Consider the following 21,324-nt stretch of genomic DNA (forward strand, 5'->3'; position numbering starts at 1 on the left):
ATTCCATGGATCTTCATTTATGATACTTCAATAGCTGTGTTCCTAATGTTTTTTCTGTAGCCCTCTTGTAATTACGCGTTATTACCACTTGAGGTCAGCATTTGTCAAGAAGTAAATAAACTGTCTTGCTTCATTGCAATCCATTTTCATTTGCTTTATTAAGAATACTTAAAAATCAATACATTCTTCAGATCCATATATACATTGTGCAAAACCAAAGGATTTCTTTTGAATGCATATCAGCTTCAGCAAAAAGTCTTCTTTGCAAGATACTACGGAGTGAAAATCTGGAATGGCTTTAGGGAGTGTTTATTGGCTTCCCAAGCAGCGTCAGGTAATTGCTGTGGCAGAGAATGGTATTCTGTGCAATGTGATGGTGACAGGGTTTCAGCCTTATCTCCATGTTTATGCTAAATTAGTGATAATAAATCTGAACGGAATAAGATATTATTGCTGCAGGGAATAGTTTGGAATCCAGAAATGGCAAACATCCTTCCTTTTTATTGCAGTAGTAATCAATGTTCTGTCGAGACGTGGGGAAGATGCTGCCTAAAAGTGATTCCCCCCATCCTTTAATATTTGCTTTAGAAAAAAAAAAAAAGAAAAAGATGAAAAGCATGAGCTGGTGCCAAAGTTACTGAATGGGATTTGGGAAACAATTGTTTAGCTCTTGGCTCTGTCATAGGCTTACTGTTGGGTAGTCATTTCCTTAGCTTGAGTCTCAGTTTCCTATACGTAACTCAAACAAAGATATTAATTTCCTTGGTAAAGTTTTAGAAGGAATGTTTTTTGGTGGGATTTTCTAATATACTGTTTTAACAGTGGGAGCATCAACAGTAACATCACACCTGAATCTTGGTGTTCCCTTTCCTGAAATTCATACTGTTGTTTCTTGTGAGTATTCCATTCTTCCTCTCCCACATAGTTGTGTAACATTGCTAGTAAACATATCCTGTGTTTCAGAAGTGACTGCTTTTTAGTAGTTCACAAAGTTATCCCCATGCATGATTGGCACCAACTGATATTCCTGTCCAAAAGTCCCCTGCACCAGGCAAATTTAACAAATGGTCCAGACAAGGATCAATTTACTGATCTCCAAAATGCAGCAGGGAAGATGTAGGTGAAATATTAGGAAATACTTTTCAGCTCTAACACTGATTAAGTCAAAAGAACAAACTGCCAAATGAAGTTGGGTAATTGCCATCCCTAGAGATTTTCCAGGCTGTGAGTATGCACTCATTTAGCAGGGGTGGCTTAAAAATACTGCAGTCAGTTTTGCCACAGATCAGAACTTGGACTGAACAGCTATTATATGCATGTTTTGTCCCAAATAATTTTTTTAATTTCTTCCCGCTTTACCCTGGCTAGGGATAAAGCAGCAGAGAGGTCAGCAAAAAAGAGTAAAACTTTCTCTCAGCGTGTGCCAAGCTTACATGAAATAAGAAACACGTTATAGTGAGAGAGAATAAAGCCCAGATTGATGTGACCTTTATTATTTTAACAGTGTCTTTCAGCACAATTACAGAGTTGCAGGATTGCAGAGAACAGAGCTGGAGTATAAAATAACATAAATAAATAGAACAGGAGCCAAAGCAGTCAGCAGGAGGTGGTTGGAATTGAACAGTGAAGGATGGGTGAAGGGGTTGCATTGGTCAAAGCCTTTATGATTCAGCCACCATAGTTGCAAATTCTGGAGAAGGGAAAAATTTTTTAAAAATATTAAAAAAAGAAAATGTAAAGAAGGAAGAAGCATATTACTATGATTACAGAGACACTAGTGTAGCAGAAACATCACAGTAACAGAAGAATAAAGAAATCCAAGTTAATTAAAGAGAAGTATGACTTGGGAAATCTTACAGTGAAACGAAAGTACTTTTTTGAGGGTAAGGGAGAAATGCTATACATGCCAGGCTGTCAAGGCTGTCCGCCACTATTCATCTGAAGAACTTGATTAGTTCCCCGTTATTCCTTTGTAAATCTCAACGGGATGAAGGCAAGAACTAGAAATTTAATTTTGCAATGAGATAAATTTCCTTTATATCAGAGTTTGGCAAAGAGGCTCATTAATGAGTCTTTCAGAGTATTTGTGTCCCTATATTTTAAATATATTACATTTAAACTCAATTTTGCCATGGCAATTTGACTAAAAATGACAGATTACAAAAACAGAAGGCTGACACCAACCTCCGTAGCAATCTTGACCACACTAGTGATAAAGAGAAAAATTCCTGTGATATCAGAGGGCCAGGAATTTACCCCATGGCTTTTATTAGTGTTACATCCATAATATTTACATAAATGTGTCTGTCTGCAATTTGGGGTTTTTATGCTGTGGTATGTATAATGCCTTTCAGCAGGGTGATAAAGCATGGAAAAGGCACATCTGTGTCCTGGTGATGAGCTGCCTGGCCTACTGCACTCTGCATACCGTATTACCCAAGGAGGTTAAAATTCCTGACTCCACCTACCCTTGGAAGAGTTACGCTTGAGAATACCTTGCACAGTTGTGGGTGCCTCAGAGCATCAAGAGTGGCAGACTGGAGGGAATCCCAAGAAGGGCAACAAAGATGATAAAGGGATTAGAGGGTATCTAGAGAGAGTGGTTTATGGGTTTAACTTAATCAGCTGACAGGAAAATGATGAAGAGGGGAGTCAGTCATCTGTAAAGGCTCAAGAGAAAATTATTGAAGCTTGGCATAATGAAGAGTAGTGTCTTGCAACTAAAAAAGAAGATGAAATTAAGTATTTTAAAAAACATTCTAACATTCAGTTGAAAAACGCTAAACTCTTAACAAGTGTGATCTTTACGGACAGCACTTTTGATGTCATGCCCAGAAAACAGGTTGCCAAACACTGATAAACCAGACTGAGAAATAAAAGTGTCAGAGGCTTTAAATTAAATCCAAATGTATCCATCCTTTTGAAAGACGTAAATCCAAATTAGGATCAGTGATGCAGATTACTTAACACAAAACGCGTATAAATCCTGTACACAGTGGGTACGTAGATCGAAAGTTTTGCAAACTGAATTGAAGAGAGAATACAAAGTAGCTGTGATAGAAACCCAGGCCGTTCTGGGAAGAAGGAAAAAAAGAACCCCAAACCAAAAACCAAACCGAAAAAGGCTACGATTATTAAATCACTGTGTGAATAAATCCTGCAGAGAGAAACATGAACTGCAATGGATGAAACCTTTCCAAAAGGGAAAAATAACTATGCATTTTCTATTAGAACAAGTTGTCATACTTGCTACAGCTAAATTAAATCCTTTTTATAATAATTTGTGTCTATGGAATATATTTGGGAAAGGTTATTCAGACTTGCAGCCAAATATTTTCTATATTATATTATGGTAGTGATATTATCACTTAATGGAAATATATTTTACGGGTACTTTTTGATAGCCAGCAAACCATAAAATACTCCTTTATGAATAACTGCGGTATGCTTTATATTTTTTCCAGGATCTTCAATGTACTTTAAATATTTCAAAGATGCTCCAGTTGAATAATCTTGTAAAATAGTTCAGTATTTATTTTCCTATGAAGGTTAGCCCAACAACAGGTGGCTTGTGGAGGCATTGTGACAAAGTGTGTTCATATATGCAAAACTTCTGAGGTAAGGCACTGTGTATTAGCCCCTGCCCGCTGGTCATTCTTGTAAATGTTTATTGCCTCCAACTGGCCCGTTAGCGAGAGAATCCTTGTGACTGGCTACATCCTCTTTTCCAGTTGTAATTTCCTTCCAAACAAAAATATATCTTTCTTTGCACAAATAATAGTTTTAAATTACAAGGATGTAGACTATTTTGTCATGTAAAATAATATACTAGCTATCTTGCGTCAAAGCTCTGATTTAAAAGGAGGGGATTATTTCACTGTGTTCAGTATAGTTAGTAGTTTACACCAGCCTAATGCATACCCTGTAGTATTTTACTGAACTGACAGATATAATTACAGAGGACATGTTGTAGGCTAATGATTTCTCTCATCAGATTGTATTTTTAACGTTACCCATACAATAGCAAGTCTGTTTCAGAAATTTCATAAGTAATGAATTACACTAATTTATTTTTGAAGATACAAGTGCACAAAGAGGGATAAGAAAAGATGGTCTTGAAAAGGATTTTTCTTTTTTGTCTTGACTTACCTGGGGGAAGACCATGACTTATAAATTGTAATTTTGAATGCTTCATGTCTCATTTTTACAGCGTTTAAAGAAAATAATTGAAATATTTTAAAATATCTGCAGAAGTTGAGCTGTAACAAGGAAAATATTTTGACTTACTGGGATAAAAATTTGGGTTTGTTCTGTCTACAGTGCATCATCTTTAAGTTCTCTAGGTACTTTCTCTAGTCAATTAATACCAAGAAACTGAAAGTCATGATGTGCATGTCCAGTGCTAACACACGAAATACATTTAAAAATATTACGGGCCAAAATCTTCATTCTCTTTTCTCCTTTTTCTTATAAATGTTCTCCTGAAGCTGACAGAGCTGCTTCAGCATCGCTTCCCAATCCAATCTGGAAGCTACTGTTTGCAGTTTTATTGGGTAAGCTGGCCTTGGCCTGCAATTTTTTTCCAGTTCGTCATCTTCTGTTCACATCAGTGGAAGATGGAGGGGGCTCGACATCACACAGAAGATGATCGTGTCTTGCATGAACAAGCTGCAAGTTTTCAACTGTTCAAAACTGGCAGATCAGCCAAAAATGACAGATCTTGATCGGACAAGAGGTAAGATGGTGGAACTATTTCTGAGCTGAACAGACTTGCAGGAATGATAAAAGGTTTAGAGCAGGAGATCTAAGAGAAAATTTGTCACGTGGGGCCTTTAACTGGAAGAAGGCTGGTTGGGTTGGGGTTAACGTTTGTGATGATACGTCTGAGAAAGATGGCTCTGTGGTGTTAAAAATCCATGAAGATCAGTTCTTAGAAGTGCTGTGGGCTCCTGAGGGACAGTGTTCAGGGGCCCTCTGGAGAATTAACGTTAACCCCTGTGAAAGGCTGCATGGTTTGTATGTACTTTAGTGATGTATGAAGCTGATGTTTGAAACAAGGGGTAAAAGTGAGGCCTGACAATTCAATTACAGGGAAACAAACAAATGGTTTGCAACAGAAATATAGCATTGCAATACCGAGTATGAATGTGATGTATGTTTGTGACCTTACATTTTATTTACCTAGGCAGTTATAAAATCTGCAACTGGATTTATGAACCAAAGGAAGAGCTGGAAAGTATCTGTCATCCTCATCCTTTGGTCACAGTCCCAGCTGTTAACTTTGCATGTATGTCAAGCCTTTCCAGTGTCACAATTCGCTGTTGGAGTCAAATTTAAGAAATGTATAAGAAACCAATAATGTTGTATAGGCGGGATGTGGGCAGAAGAAGCAAAAGGAAAAAGCCCTTCATTCTCTTCTCATTATCATGTATAAATTCAGAGTAATTCCAGTTCAAAGTTAAGGAAGGGTAAAAGTTGCAGAAGAAAGAGGTAAGGAGAAGAGGTGTTTCATATTGCTTTGTTACAGTGTACTGGCTTTCAGGCATTGCTTCACCTTAAAAAAAAAAGGTTATGGTCGATCTTAAATAAAAAAGTTAACGCTGTATCCTCTTGTATTAGCCAAAATCATTCTGCAGTATAGTTCTCTTATCCCAATTGATACTGCTTTCATTTTGAAGCCTTCTGGAAATAACCAAAAATGTATCTGATTTGCCGTTGGTGGATCAGCTGTAAGTTTACTTACCTCAATCAAGTTTTCCTCTGAAAGTCTTGCCCACTGATTTTAGTGCCACTGCCACTAATTTTAATGGGACTAAGGAGGACCCATACAATAAAGCACATGAAATTTCAAATGATGGCATGCTCCTCGGGTTCAGCAGCGCTGCTGAAGTTTAGCGGGAACTTCCCCTAGATGCTTCACAATTGCTGCTCTGCAACAGTGGTATAATCATGACCTTAGAAATTTAGAGGCTTTTGTCTAGAAGCAGGATCATAGCCGCTGACGTGCCAGGGTGCTGTGGGCAGGCGGTTTAGCCCATGTATCACTTGATTAGTATGTCAGTGGGTGGTTTTTGTATGTCATTTTTTTCAGCTTCTAAACTGGGAATCTATGTTAGTTAACCTTATTTTGCCTTTTATTACTTTTTAAATTGCTTTTTAGTTGTAGACAATATTTTTTACAAACCCCAGAGATCGGGTAACACAGAGATGTGAGGTTTTTTAGATATTTTTGGGGATTTCACCCTATCATGTGGCTTGTTAATATGGTGGAAACTTAGCAATTACCTGCTGTCTTGGTGATTTAATACTCTGACCACAAACCTGCTACTATCTCCTTCAATGAGGAAAGATTTAATTCAGAAATGCATCTCTTCATGTCTGATTTAGTTCAGAAATGATCAAAAAAAGATTTAATACAGAAATGCATCTCTTCATGTCTGCTCCAGTGTGTCTTGGGGATACAGAAGAAAGAGGAAAAAGGAGAAATTTTATATGTGGGCTAATTTGGTTCATCCAAGAGGGAATAGAAGACAGCAGTTTGCTTTTTTAAGCAATGCTGTAAAGGGAAAAGTTGTTCTTTTCATGTAGTTCCCATATTTAGTAAAAGGGAGTGACAAGCTTCCTTAGCTGTGAAGACCCACATAAACACCAGCAAAAACTGGGTAGACAGTCATTGCATAGAAATCCGTAACAGACTGACTGTGCTTCGAATTTTAAGAGCATTGCTTTGCTAAGTCATGCGTTACTTTTCCTATTTGCTAGTCATCAAGCAGAAACGCTGGTACTCAGCTTTTTTTCTTTCTCTAAGTTTTGTGGTCAAGCCCGGGTCTTTGAACTGTCAGTGTCCTGATCCTCACTGCACTGAGACCAACAGAAAAATTAAACTAACTGAAGCAGGAGTTGGGTGGGTGCTTGGTGCTGTGCTGTCGTGACTGCAGCGCGGTTTCTGTCAACTCTTGCCCCCTCTAGTGTCAGAACTCGGCTCGTGTTTCCCCTAAGGCCTGCAAGCAGGCACGGCAAACGTAGCAGGGCTTGGCATTTCCTTAAGTCCAAATTGTGCCCTTCAGAAGGTCACAGCCCCCAGTGATTCCTAGATTTCCTCAGTTCTTGTGTGTAAGAGTAATACTGGGTTGTTACTGTCAAAGTTTACTCCTCTAATCACATACCATCAGCGCCAATTTTACCATCACCGTCCTTATCTCCAGCAGCCAGAAGAGCCTTCGTTTCTTTGTCCGATAGGTCTCTTCCATCGGGGGTAAAGCCCTTCAGCACAAACCTAAAGAGGGGGCATGGGAGAAAGGAAAGTTTTTTTAGAACAGTTTCATTTTGTATTTAATTGTACCACTGTTGTGATATTTGAGTTGGAATCCAGGGTCGGATCTTCTGTTATTGACCTTCTTTAACATTCAGGAACAGTACTTTACTCTGAAACGGTGTTTGACTGAAGAGCTCTGTGTGAGGTATTGATCAGTCACGTGTTTCAGGGTCCTGCACTAAAAGCTACAGCTAGCTCCCTCCAACGCACTTGAGATCATATAATCAGCAAACAACTGACTTGCACACAAATAATAGTTGAGAGATGGAATTGTATGCTATTATCTAGGGTGTTGTAAAAAATAAAACAAGAAATCAGACTGCTAAGGTGAGGTTATTTGAGAAAGGACATATCTTTACTTACTTTAATTCTTCCTCTTCGATGAAGCCACTTCGATCTTTGTCAAGAATATGGAAAACCTTCTTCACGTCTTCAGGGCTCTTCTTTTTCAGTCCTACCATCTCGAAAAACTTCTTGTAGTTAAAAGATTCAGCCGCTATAGGAGATGAAAACCCAGAGAACTGCTCAGGAAAAGCCACTGACACCTACACCACCCCATACCCGCAGCGCTCCCATCCTGCTGTGCGCCCTGCCCGGGCAGGCCAGGCCGAGCCCAGCTGCGGTGGGAGCTGGAGGTGAGGTGGATGTACGGGATGAAGGGAACCCCAGGGGAGAGGGTCACAGCCCCTAGAGACTCCTGGCTCCCCAGTGAGTCGCCATTTTGCAGGTGAAGAGCTGAGCTCCATGGGGATGGAGGCTTGCCCAAGGTCACGCAGGCAGTCTGTGGTAGAGTTGGGAGCTGAAGTCTGACATGCTCGGTCTCATTTCAGTGCCTTAAACCCTTTTTTTTTTTTTTTTTGGCCAAGTTTGACGCTAAAACAATCATCTGAGAGCAGACTGACTATTAGATTCCAGTCACTTTTTGACGTTTCCACCCCTGGGAAAAGAAACCAAAAAACCCGCTCTCGCTCAAGCAGCACAGAGCCTAGCGTTGACGAGAAGTGCTTCTGAGCACACGGCTCTTTCAGTTCTCTTTCGTTTTTCTTCAAGACTTACCAGCAGCCAGTGCTGCATTTCGACCGCTAAAGGCAATCGTGGTTTTGGGCTCGGGCGCTGCCGGGGAGCGCTGGGCGCTGCCCGTCCGACCCCCGAGGCACGGCCGCCGGGGGGCGGCGGCGGCAAAACCCCGGAGCTATTGGAATCGGAGCCGAGATAAATGATTTTACCTGTCCCACCTCTCCTGTCCTTCAGCCGCACCCGCCTGTGTCCCACCCAAGTAGCCTTGTCTGTGGGGTGGGTTAGAAACCCAAAGCGGCGACCTCCAAAACCTGCTGTGGACTTTTTTTTCTCTCTCTCTTCCCCACGCGTCCTTATCCCCGCCGTAGCTTTTCCCATTACATAAAAATAAGGAGGCTGATTCTTTCGGGATCTGCTTGACTGAGATCTGTCATTAGTTGCCCCTAATTGAGTCTGCTGCGGGACTTGGGGATGGCCCCAGAACAATGGAAGCTAATGAGAAAATCAGCTGCTGGGTCGAGCAAAGCTGTCGGTCGGTCCTTTCGACTCCGGCTGCTGAGTTTATTCGGGCTCGGCGGAGGTTGCGCTTCTGTCTCTTTGGGAAGGTCATCGCGGGGAGCGGGACGCAGGGAGGCTGCTCGCCCCGGCGGTGCCATCAGCCAGGGAGTTTTGGGGCGGGGGGGCGTGTGTGTAACGCGTGCATCCCGGAGCACCATTTCTGGCGTCTCTTTAAAAGTAACCTTAACTACCTGCGCCGCTGTAAGCGCGACGAGGGTTTGCTCAGTTTAGGGGTCGCGATACATTAGAGAGGTGGAGAGTATCTGAGAGCCGGAGGGGTCTGAGGGGGAAGGGGGACCGCTGCAGCCATTCCTCCTGCAGAAAGCTTCTGCAGTCCAGCAGCGCGCCCGCTTGCTCTGCTCCTTGCCTTCTGCCCCATCCCGAAAAGCAAAGCTCACCCGGGGATTCCGCATAGGAGGCCAGGAAAGAGCGGTTTCCTATCTCCTTGAAACGAGAAACGGCAGTTCTGCGATACCTGAAACTGAATTTCGGGGGTGAGTGGGAAGCTGCCAGCATCCACGGCTGTGTTCCCTATCCCACATCAATCCACCCTGGTTCGCCGAGGCTTTTGTTCCTTTTGAAAGTGTCCTCTCGGTAGAAGCAAAGTCTGTCCGCAGTTACGGCTTACCTTCCTTTAAAATAAATATTTCACCTCCGTAATGTGCAGGGCAACTTTGCTGAGGATGCAGCCCTGCGTTTGATAAACCTGTCAGGCTTTCGCCGCACTTCTGAAAAGACATCCGATATTTTGTCTTGCGGGATCCTCTCATCTTCCCCGAGCTTAGATAAATGCCCCGCTACCCTAGGCTGAAGGGACGACGGCGGGGGGGGGGGGGGGGGGGGAAGAGGAGGGAGAGGAAAAAAAAAAAAGAAAAAGCACTCACCTGAAAAGGCTCCCACAGCCTTCTTGATATCCTCAGCGCTGAGCACGTCAGTCATAGCCATCCTGCAACTGTTTGAACAGGGAAGCAAGTGCGAAAAGATTAAAAAGTGCTTTTCTCATCATTTCTGCTCATATGACCAAAGCTGCAGTGCTGTGTGGGGACGGCACACCGGGAGCGGCTGGAGCCGCGCCAGCTATATAGCTCTGCGTGGGTGAGTGCCACGGGCTGTCGCTCTCCACTTTGCAGAGCACCGAGTAGTCCACGGACGCGAGGGTTCGGCTAAAGAGAAGGGGCCACCGGGACGCCTTTGTGGGGACCGGGGTAGGGCAGCACGCGGGTGGGTGGGGGAGTGGGGGGTCGCTCCCTGCGAGGTTGGAGACTAAGACTTGCTGGAGCAGCGCCAGGGTCTGTCGCGATAGCGGCTGGAGAAAGAGTTGTGCCAAGGTCAAGTGCTCAAGGGTGCTGTGGCGGAGCCAGTGGTGCAGAGCCGAGCCTTTTCCTTTAGTAAGTCAGGACGGGCTTTACCGGTTATACTCGGTGATGAGTAAGGAACGGCAGCATATGCCAAGCTTCGAGCTGCTCCTGAGGTCGGGAAGCAAATGTAATGTAGCTTTAGAACATTCGCCTTTATCGTTCAAACACTTCAAACCTCTCCCCCTTCTCCCTTCCCCCTCCCCTTCACACACACATATTCCTTTTAGACCTCGTTTCTTTTGGGCCAGTCCATATTAAGCACCATCCTCGCTGAATGAATTATCACATCCCTGCGAATCCTACAGATCCCGTTCGTGATGCGCAATATGCTGCAGAATCTTCCGCGATATGAGGCGGTGAAGCCGGGCTGGGAGGGAGGTGGCGGCGCGGGGAGCTGCCGTGCCGTGGTGGGCTCCTCGGGAGGCACCGGGCGCTTCCCGCCACCGCCAAAACAACGAAGAAAAAAAAAAAAACCACGTTTAGGAATTATAATGTGTTTCCTAGGATTTGGTTTGTTTTCTGCAGGAAACTCTGCCCATGTGGCAAGCGGTCCAGCTCGTTCGCAGAGGTTGGGCAGGAGCCGTTTGGCTGAGATAGCCCAGGCTGGGCCCGGTGGTAGGGCAGGTCCCGGCACAGGGGCTGGGGGTGGCATCTCCGCTTCGGGAAAGGTGGGGGGGGACAACACAGAGCCGTGGCAGGGAGATCCCCACGCTGCCGCCGTGGGTACAGCCCGGTCCCGCCGAGGCAACGGCACCCTTGTCCTGACCGGGGCCGCTGGAGAGCGGCCTGGGAAAGGCGGCGGCTGCTGCCAGGACTCGGGTGGCTCTGTCGGCGACTCCTCGGGGCTTTTAAAAGTACATGCCCCTCCTTTTCTCCGCGGCCCAAGTCCAGCTCTAACGGGTGAGTCCTTAGCATCCCACTGAGCGCAGAAGGACTGAGGAGGAGGTGTCATTGGGGTGTCCCCCCCTTTTTTTCCCCATTTTTTAAACAGCGAGCCTTCGTGGTGGGCGGGACTGTCGTTTTTCTCCCGTGGGAACTTTTTTCCCCCCCTCATTTCCGTGTATTTCCTGAGATACAAGAAATGGTTAGTTTTCTCCAAGGACAAAGGAGGAGGCGGCTGGGGGAGCCGAGTCCCTCTCCCTAGGCTGATCCTCAGGGATGGAGGAGCTGCGCGCTGGGATGCTGACCCGAGATAAACCCCAGCCCCGCAGAAGGGCTCCCCGCATCCTCCCGCGTGGGTAGCCCTCGCCCAGCTGCCCCCACTGATTCGGAGCTGGGAGGTGAGAGGGTGCCATAACACGCCGGTAACTCGGGTTACTGGGGTCTCTTGCTTGAGCAGAGTTCAGCTTGGGGGACGGATTTGAAAAAGCCTCGTGTAGCGCAGGTTCAAACCCAACCATGAGTCTGTTTTACGCTTAGGTTAAATGTAGACCCATCGATACACAGCTATTGTGCGTGGTCTTCTATCACAGGCGTCCTTTTCCTTGACTGCCAGAAGAGAGACGAGCGCCTTCTGCTTTCCAGCTCAGGCGCATCCCCGCTTTGCCAATCCCAGCACCGATGCAGTCTGCAAAGGAGCCGGGCCTCAGTTTCTTTTCTTTCTTACGAACCTTTTGCGAACCCGTTGCTGCGGCATCCTGGTTCTAGGAGCCACAGAGCCTCCTTTTAGGTCTCTGCAAAGAGGAACGCGCCTGAGCATCCGCCAGTCAAGATGCTCCCGTCGCGGGTGACTCGTGTTTCGGCGTGAGCCCGGCTCTGCTGACAAGGCAGCGCACATTTGGAGGGCTGCCCTGGCAGGGAACTCGAGGCCGTGGCTGGCAGAGGCGACGGGCAGCGCTGCCTGCTGTGCTGGCAGTCGCCGGGCAGGTTAAGTAGCCTCAAGCCAAGCAAACCGGGCGTCTGAGGCGCGTTCCCGTGGCCCGCACCCCCGTCCTGGGGATGGGAGCCCGGCGGCTCCCTCCGCATCCCTAAGGATGCGCGAACCGCCCCGTTTTCCCTCGCCATCGGATCCTTCAGGCCACTGGGGCCTAATCACGCTGTGAAGGAGAAAAGTGAGACGTGGCCGAAAAAAACCCCGAGACTTCAGATCAGGTGGAAGAGCCGTTTGTATGGCGTAAACGACGCGTCCCTCAGCCTCCCTGGGCCGTGGGGGATCCGGCACGGAGGGGTGACCGAGGCCCGCCCCTGATCGCAGCGGTGCTCATCCGTTTAAAGGACAGCTAGCAAACTTCTAGAAGCTTTTAACCACCAAGGTTTAGTCGAAACTGTTCTGTTATTCTAACATAAAAGGCGTTTCACGAGTTGGCAGTTCCACACTCGACCCTTCACCTTTTTCTCATCACCCCTGCGAGATGAATGACGCGTTTTTCTTTATTTCTGAGATTTTGCCAATTTTCCCGCCCGAACTGTTTGCTAAAATCCACACCGTGGATTTCCAAGTTGCCTGCGCAGAAGCTTTCGTACAGACCAGCTCCCCCTTCCACTAGCGCTAGAATGATGCTGCTCTTCCTAAGTAAACGATGAAGCAAATTAAGTAGCAATCAACCCGCCCTTGTCAAAAGCAAACAGTCCGGGGAGAAGCTGATGAACAGCAAGAAGCCCCCGCGCCAAAAGCTGAAGCACCAAAGCCCGGAGTCCTTTGCAAAAAGGGTGACACATTCCCTTTTTCCTCCTAACGACCACACCAAGGAAAGCAACTTCATCCCGTCGCTTACCACCGTCTCTGCACAAAGATTTCATTTCTGCGACGTGTTTTGGAGGGGGTGGTGGTGGTGTTTGCCTTTGCTTCGCGACTGAGCGTTTCAGCAAATTCTGTTCACCGAGTCCTTGCTCGCGTCCTCCTTCCCTGTCTCCCCTCCCCTCCTCTCTGTCGTGGTTTCCCTTTTCTCACTTTCTCCCCTCCTTTTCTCCTCGTCCCCCCCTCAATGTGGTCACCTATTTCCTCCTTTCAATAGCCCTTTCTTTCTTCTCGTTTTCAGCCTTCTCGGCGGGAAGCCGTTCCTCTGTGTTTGGAAGATTTGCACCTCTTTGCCTCTGGGCTTTTGTTTGTGGGAAGGGGGATAGAGTCGGAGTGATGGAAGATAGCCTTATCTCCTTTCCCTCGGGCGAAGGTCCTGGGTTCCCGCCGGGAGCGGGCGAATCCACGTTTGCTGTGGAAGTTTGAACGTTTTCTTGCTACTTACCTTTTGGATCTCTCCTAAGCACGCTTCAAAAGAGTGTTAGGTATGGAGGTGGTCAAAAAGAGCTCGGGGAACTCGGGGTAGGGACCCCACTTATATAATCTCTCTTGCTCTATTTTCGGCAGGTGATACCCACTCCTCACTGGTATCAGATATTCAGGGGTTTTGGTGGCGGTGTCACATTTATCTTTCCCTTAACTAATCAAGGAACACTATTAATAATCCTTGGCGCTCACCTTCCCCTGGCTGTGAAAACCTGTTGCCTCGGCGAACTGAGGGTCCGCTTGGAACTTTATTGTTTAAGGGTAGAGGCAGGCAGTATGAATCAGCGGTCTGGGGGCAAACGTGCTTCATCTTCCATCAGGTGGAGGAGGTGGCGTCGGGAAGATCTGTCACCATGAATCAGGAGGTTCAGACCGAGAGTCGGGGCTCCGCTCAGAGGGAAGGGAATAGGAAGATGCAACCTCTCCATCAGAGTGAGGGACAGCGATGAATTACATTGAGGAGTTTATCCTTTTCTTTCTTCAGCCCCGGCAGATGCTACTCGAAACAAGAGAGAACAGCCCCAAAGTGCCTCCCGCACCTACAGCTGCAACATTCAGCTTTACCTCTTGGCCTTGAAGGAAGGTAGAAATAATTTTTCCTGCAGGCAACAGCAAACTCAGCTGCGTAATTCTGGTTGCTCCTACTTACAGGGGCATCGGAAACCTCCACTCTGGGCCCCGCTGGGCAAGATGCTGTAGAAATCTAAAAAATCTGCAGCCTGAGCTTTCCTAGGAGAGGCAGAGTGTTGTGAATGAAGAGATACTACATACACAGTTGTAATACATTGACTGTAACCTTTTCAGCATATAAATTCTCTTTATGCTGAGTTGCTCGTTCCAGGGAAAGACACCTTTGAAGACACCTCTATTTTTACTCTGTCAAGCAATAACAACAACAATAAAAATGCCATTGAGACCTATTTGCCATTCTGTAATCCATCTAGGGACGCTTTTCCTGATATTTAATGTTTTTCTGGCAAGGGGAATAATTTTATAAAGGACTATGAATCACATTTATCTGGAGTATATTTGTGAGTAAAAAGAAAAATCTTTTATGTTTCAGGACTCACACTCAACAGTTCTTAGGTTAAAAAGCAACCAAGGCTGTTGTGATACAACTGAAATGATCTTTTGGGAAAGGCAGGTGCTGCAAAAGTGAGATTTGATTTTTTAGCTTGATTAATTGATCCTAGAAGGGAGAAAAGATAATTGAGGTATGTATGGGATAAGAATATTTAAAAATACTTCTCTACTGCCAGTATAATTTTGATGCCAAGTTCTGTGATAAACTGGAAATTCTCCAGCAGCTTTAGACAATTTCTGAAGAGGAAGCTTTATTGAATCAAACATGGCAAAGGTTAATTCAATCAGTTTAATGTTCTCTCTCTTACTTATTTTTATTACACTTTCTGTAGGAGTTTTTCAATTGTCAGTGCCTACAAAAGCAGAGGAAGTAATATTACCTTTCAGGTAGCCTCCTTTATTTCTCACAAACGCTGTCCCTGCGCCCTAGCTCAGGGCAGGTGAGACTTTGTATTTAATTGCAATGCGAGATAGCTGGCTCTTGTGGGTCAACATGTTTCAACCGACTGGTGTGCTGCCTTTGGAACGGTATGATTCACGGCATGCTGTTCTCTAAATTCAGTGATGTGGGGTTTTATATCGCCTTGATGTAGTACCGAGATTAGATTCTGGTTTAGAGATACCAGTGTCTTGTGGTTGTTCGCTGGATGCTCTATTCCTATTTGGTAGCTGCTGGAACAATTTTCCCTCTTACCTTCTTTTGGCAGCTTAGAGAGGATAAGGATTGTAGGACTGCCTTTTTGCCTACTGGAGTGTGACTTCCGTTTCTGTCTGTTCCATTGGAATGAGTGCATTTGTCCACTGGTGAAAGGAGAGCAAGTGCAGGGCTAGTCGTTGTGATTCCTCTGTGTAATTCAGCCATGTGTAAGCAATCCTGATTAGTGGAAATCCTTTCTTATCCTTTTAGTTAGTTCCTACTCAGGCCTATTTACAAAGAGAGAAGCGGATTTATGACTGCATCAGGCATATATTAAAGTCTTTATTTGTTATGTGTCAAGTATTTAATTAATTAAAAGGGGTTTTGTTGTTGGGATTTTTGTTTTTGTGGTAAGAAAAATAAAATCAAAATCTGACACTTCCAGGTTATTCGTACAAATCTGCCTGAAGTTGAAAGACACGGAGAGTTGTGGCAACAGCATCACTGAGAGTTCGCCTATGTGAAATGACAGAATTTAGGGAGGAAGTTTGTGTTACTGCACTCATCAGTTTCAGGAATGTGGTTACATATTTATCATCTTCTCAATCAGGTTCTTTCGGGAAAAGATTAGGTCTAGGCTTCCCCTTTAGGATACATATACACTGCAGAGTTAATTGGGATGCTCATCTATTACAGTTTCTCTTTCCCACCACACATAAATAACTATAATCTGAATAATAAGGTGCTCCAGGTCCACATCAGCCAAAGTACCCAAATTTTTTGATGTTATCATCAGAGTGCTAGCATGGGACTTTAAAAAGGAAGCTTGTCCTGCTGCTATCGCCCATGTGTGGTATGTGTGTTGTGACAAGCAACTCCAGTCTTCAGGGATACCAGTCAGCCACCCTCCTGCGTTTCTTTTCCTACTTACTTGTTAAAGAAGCCATATGACTTCCTTTATTTGAAAGCATATTTTAAAATTTAGAGGTTTCATTGATAAGAAATGTTTTTTGGTTGCCAGTTAACATTCCTCTTTTATATTTTTATCTTATCAATATCTCATATAAGCCTCTGGATCAGCCTTTTCCTCTGTCCTCTTGGTGCTTATGCCTTTCATCTGGTTTCACGAACAGTTATAATGTCCTTGAGTCCTAGGGTTAGCCAAGCTATAGAGAGTTATTTGTTTTACATGTTTCCTTATAAATCAGCCTCTCTTGACCTGTAATCATTTTTTCTTACTTGTTTTTGGAATTCCTCTGGTTCTGTTGGCATCTTGTTGGTATTGTGATGCCCAGCATAGTGTGGAGTTTCTTTGCTGTGTAAGATTGTAGAGTATTCGAAAGTATCTGTTATAGTCTCCAACCTGTTATATAAGACAAGAATGATACACCATGTTGAATTTGCTGCAGTCCAAGACTTCTGTACAGTCTAGTATCCATCCACATTGCATTTAGATTTGGAAAGAATTCATGCAACAATTTAAAATCTTAAAAAAAAAATATTTAAAAAAAATCTTTAAAAAAATATTCCTGCAGCATATTTTGGTTAAAAACACTTTGAAGCCTTTTATAGCTGACATTCATTGTCCAGGAACTCCTTCATTTTTCTCTATGGCAAAGCTCAATGCTGGTCTCACCTGTGTTTAGAAGCAGGATAGGAATCCTTGCAATGGCAGCATTTTCTCTGATGTTTTCCCTGTGACTTATGACATGAGTGTATGTGTCTTCCTCCTGCTCCTGCTATCAAACTTGCCCCTTCTCACAGGGCCCTAGGTATATTGTCCTCTTTCATCTTACTTCTAAAAAAAAAGGAAGAAATATCATATTGCTATCCTTTTGAGGTGAAATGACATGCCTTAGGTGCTCCATGTAACCACAAACCATACAATACTGTGATTCAGGATTCCACAAAGCCTGTACCACAAGTCTTTTGGAGAATTAGGAGTAAACATGAGTTTTAATTAATGTAACACAACTGGGAATTATTAGGAAGATGAAATGTCAATACCAACATTAGAAATTGTCCAGAATTTTAGGATAAATCTCTCCTGGCTAAAGTACCACTAAACCTTTCATGCTGGTGAATACAACTTACAGCTTTTTCAAAAGATATTTATGTAGTAAAGAATGTAGCATCTATTACATTTAGTCTGCCAAGGATGTTGTGATGTTGGGAGCTTTCTTGTATTGGAGAGGAGAACGGACAAATTCCTGGAAGAGAGAGCCATTGAAGCATACCAAACTCACAGAGGCCACATCCAGCCTGTGAAGTTCCTGAGCTAAAGTGGTTGGAATTTGGGATAGGATTAGGGGGAAGTGTCATAATGTGATTTCCTTGTGCTTATGCTCCTCCAAAGGCTTTTGTCTCTGTCCACTGTTGGGTACAGGATACCGGGTTAGATGACTAGAATAAACTTATTTTGATCCTCAGGGTGATTCTTAATTTATTTTCCTCAGTGTAGTTTATAATACCACACACGTGTGAAAAGTGGAAGGATCAGGTGGACAGAATGTATATGAAAAATAAATCAGTTAAAAGAATGACTCACAGTAGCCATAGAAAAAACCCCTTTTTCTTAATATAAAACAGGAAACTTCGATCTATGCTTTCTGTGACTTTTTAGGCTGCATATGAACATATTTGTTCAGGTATATATATATTTTACACTGCTCCTCTGTGACTGAAAATGTTGGTTGTTTTGAATATACTAATTATAATTTCCTTCTGCCAGATGGAGGATATCAGACTGACTCAGGCTTTTTAGGTTCCATTACTTCTTCACAGTCCATGCAATGGACTATTCTTTGGTTTGCCTGCGAGAAGTCTGTATTCCTAGGATCAAATCTTAATGATTCCATTTTTACATACGACTCCTCTGATAATTGACTTAAAAGCTGGAAATAGCAAATGACTACAAGTGATACCCCAGAGGCTAGAAGTAGGTCATTAATAGTCCATACTACCAGTGGGCTTTGGGGAATCTCCAGCTTGTATTGCAAATGGTGTGGAAAAGAAAGTTAAATGTCTTTAACAGCATCACCCAAAGGAGATAATAGAAATGAAAAACAGTGATAGGTGTTTCTGTGTAAAATCCTGGTGAGAGTTAGGCTCAGATTACCAAACAGGAAAAAAGCTAGTGCTGAAAGAGTAGGTCTGTGTATCATAACACCTCTTAGCAATTCTCAAATGGATCCTTACAGCAGGAAAAAAAGCTGTTAGTCCCAGTGGGAAACCCTGACCCCAAGGTTAAGAGAATGGAAACAGTTGGTTTTCTCTACAGCAGACACTTGTGGGTATCAGACATTTGTCATAATTGACACTCTGGTGTTGTTCACACCGGGATGGATAAGCCCATGTAATTATTACCACAGGGGTTATATTCCAGAAAAACTAGCACAGCAGAAAGATGGCTTCATTACTCATTCCTGTTTATACTGGGCTGCTGGCAGGAGAGCAGTCAAAGCATTTAGATCAGGGCAAACAGCTTTTGGGGAAATTTTACCTCAGTTTTAGCAGTTGGAGTCTTGTGGTAACCCAGATTTTGATAGGTATTCTTTAATGAGTCTGGTTGTTTTTATTCTTACACTGTTACAATTTGTTTCAGAGCTGTTAGTGCGCAGTGAGATGGATTTAAAAGTCAGAGGTTTGCAAAGGAGTCATATCTTTCTGGGTAAACAATGAGTGGGAAGAATTTTATAGCAGTGATGCTTAAATGGCAAGTTGGGGCTTTTCCTGCCAACCTCCCAAGTAGAAATTGCTGGCTAAGAAAGTCTATAACTAGCAGCAGAAAAGGAGTGAGGTTGTGTCAGCTGTTTATTTATTGACAATTTTTCATTAGAAAGCAATTCTTCCACTTACACAACTGGCAAATGAGATATCTTCTCAGGTTTAGGTCATGTCTTGAATCCAACCAAGGAGAATACCAGTAAATAAAAGTCATTATTCTGTAGTACTGTTTCAGTCACCCTGATCAGATGAGTTGAACAGCCCCGGTCCAGTTGTTAATGAACAGATACACACAAAAAAATCTTATTGCACTAAAATAATATCTCCATGTAGTTCATGGCCTGAATCAGACCCAAACACTTAATTCTCCTATACTTTCTCTCCTTTATCTCTTTAGGGATGGCTGCAGGAAGGAATTCTCTACTCTTGTTACCTATGCTAAACTTCTTAAGAGGATGGATGGGCATTCAAGTGTTAGTTTGTCCAGCATCATTCACTTCTGCTGCTTCTGGGATTCCCTCAGGTAAATGTCAAACTGAAAATCTGAGATGATCTTTTGTAACATCCTTATCCTCTGTCTTCTGGACATAATTTTATTAAAGAAAGACTCTCTGGCATATTCCTAAGGGAAGTATATTTTCCCTGCCATTACCAGTGTACCACAACTTCTTACAATTCCCTTTTAGATATCCCTTCTGATAATCATCTTATCACCTTGTTCATAATCCTGTGTATGGGGATTTCTTTTTTCCTCTAGGCAATGTGTGAAAAAGTTTATTCCCATGATTTAAAACATTATTTGCGAAAAAAAAAAACCAAACCAAAACCAAACCCACAGTTTTATTGGACCAACCCATTTTATAGAAATGTACATTACATTTTCTTATGTTCTGCACATCTGTATTGATGCTCATTATGGGCATACTTTTTTTCTTGGGTGTTTGTATTGTTTCTCCTCCCTAAAAAGGTTCACAGTGGCAATTTCTTACATAAATCACCTTCTTGCAGGGCCTTTTTGCACTCCTTTCAAAACTTTGTGAGTATTCCTTGTATAGGTAGAAGAAATGTAACATAGAAGTGGAGCATCAGCATAGCACGTGGTACAGATCTGAATTATATACAACAGCACTTTTAGCTCATGCTATGGCATTTTGACAGTTATTTGTAAGAGGCAGTAGCTCCCAGGCCATTTGAGTTTTGATCTCAGTGGGACACAGAAGCTGCTGTCTTGAAGAAGAATGAGATATTTCAACAAAGTGATCATTAATATCTTCGTTTTAGGTGAAGCAGAGACTTCAAGATACAAGTGATGTGTTGATAGGTGGCACTTTGCCTCTTTGAAATATGTAATCTCTGTTATTTTTCTGCACTTCTGTTGACATTTCTACCCTCTAATTGGGGGAGGAAAAAGCTGGTAGCAGGGCATACTAAAAACCTCGTTGATCTCTGAGGTAGTGTTCCTCCGTGTCTTCCATTGCTATTGTCTGACTGTCTTGGGATTTATTTTTCCAACAACACTTTCTCTTGTTAAAGGGCAGACAACTGAAAAACCAACAAATCAACTGTTTGCATGAGACCACGCAATATAGTGGCACAAGTAATTGCGTGTTGCATCCTGTCCTGGAATAATAATTTCAAAAATGGACCATCCTTTTCTTTTTTGTTGCTTTAGATCTTGATTGTGACAAGTATAGCTGGTGATAGCAGTTTCACTTGGGTAGAGCAAAGGGATCATCCCTTTCACAGAGAGGATCTGTTTGCTACTTGACCTCTTGTTTGCTATCGGATTCACTCTGTGTAGTGCCAGAATATTGTCTGTTTTCAGTTGGGCCTCTCCTACCCTTTCTTAATAGAGCTAGATTTTTTCCTAATTATTAATATTATTCATAAGTATGTTTATTAGAATAATGCTTAAAGCTGTAATCACAAGAGGCAGGGGAAGGAGAGTGGCTCTTCCTTCTCCCAGGAGAGGGAAAGTTTGCTAATGCCTTGTGAGGGAATGACAGATGATTTCTCTCTCAGGTTACACACGCTCTAAATCCTCTTCACTATTTCTCTCCAGGAACGAGGAGACAGATGCTACTGTAACAACACAGAACTTGTGCAAAGCCCTTACAAGGACCCTTTATTACTGCTATGAGTAAAACCAAGTGACTTTCTTAGTCTTTCATCCTATTTTTAGAGAGGTTTACATTTCTGAAGGACATATTTGATTCCCTTAAATGGCTTTGGTTAGTTTTCTGTTGTTGACTTCCCCCCCCCCCCCCCCTTTTTTTTTTAGTATGATATGGTAGGATGAAGGTGGGAGAAAGCAAGCGTCTGTTTCTCTGAGATGTTTTGTTGGAATTTGTTAACCTGACATTTCGCGTGCTGTGATGTGCCCAATTCCCTTTCTAGCTGTTTCTAG

The 21,324-nt window shown here is 43.5% G+C and overlaps 2 protein-coding genes across 3 annotated transcripts in view; one reads left to right on the top strand and one right to left on the bottom strand.

The window, feature by feature from the left end:
- NCF4 (neutrophil cytosolic factor 4) overlaps nt 1–21,324 on the top strand; it is a 138,181-nt gene that overhangs the window by 89,319 nt on the left and 27,538 nt on the right. The window contains exons 2-3 of one of the 2 annotated variants that reach the window (XM_075076299.1): nt 4,587–4,735; nt 19,315–19,440. The exons of the other annotated variant lie outside the window; for it this stretch is intronic. The gene's annotated coding sequence lies outside the window, so the exon portion shown is untranslated. The remainder of the gene's footprint in view (nt 1–4,586; nt 4,736–19,314; nt 19,441–21,324) is intronic. 2 annotated transcript variants of the gene reach the window in all.
- On the bottom strand, nt 1,464–10,374 carry PVALB (parvalbumin). Its single transcript, XM_075076355.1, has 5 exons — nt 10,300–10,374; nt 9,775–9,842; nt 7,679–7,811; nt 7,167–7,276; nt 1,464–1,690 (listed from the first exon to the last, which is right to left on the bottom strand). The coding sequence occupies exons 2-5, from the start codon at nt 9,833–9,835 to the stop codon at nt 1,662–1,664; spliced, it is 333 nt and encodes a 110-aa protein (XP_074932456.1). The 5' UTR covers nt 9,836–9,842; nt 10,300–10,374; the 3' UTR covers nt 1,464–1,661.

Source organism: Phalacrocorax aristotelis, chromosome 1 (genome assembly GCF_949628215.1).
Source record: "Phalacrocorax aristotelis chromosome 1, bGulAri2.1, whole genome shotgun sequence".
NCBI classification, from domain to species: Eukaryota; Metazoa; Chordata; class Aves; order Suliformes; family Phalacrocoracidae; genus Phalacrocorax; species Phalacrocorax aristotelis.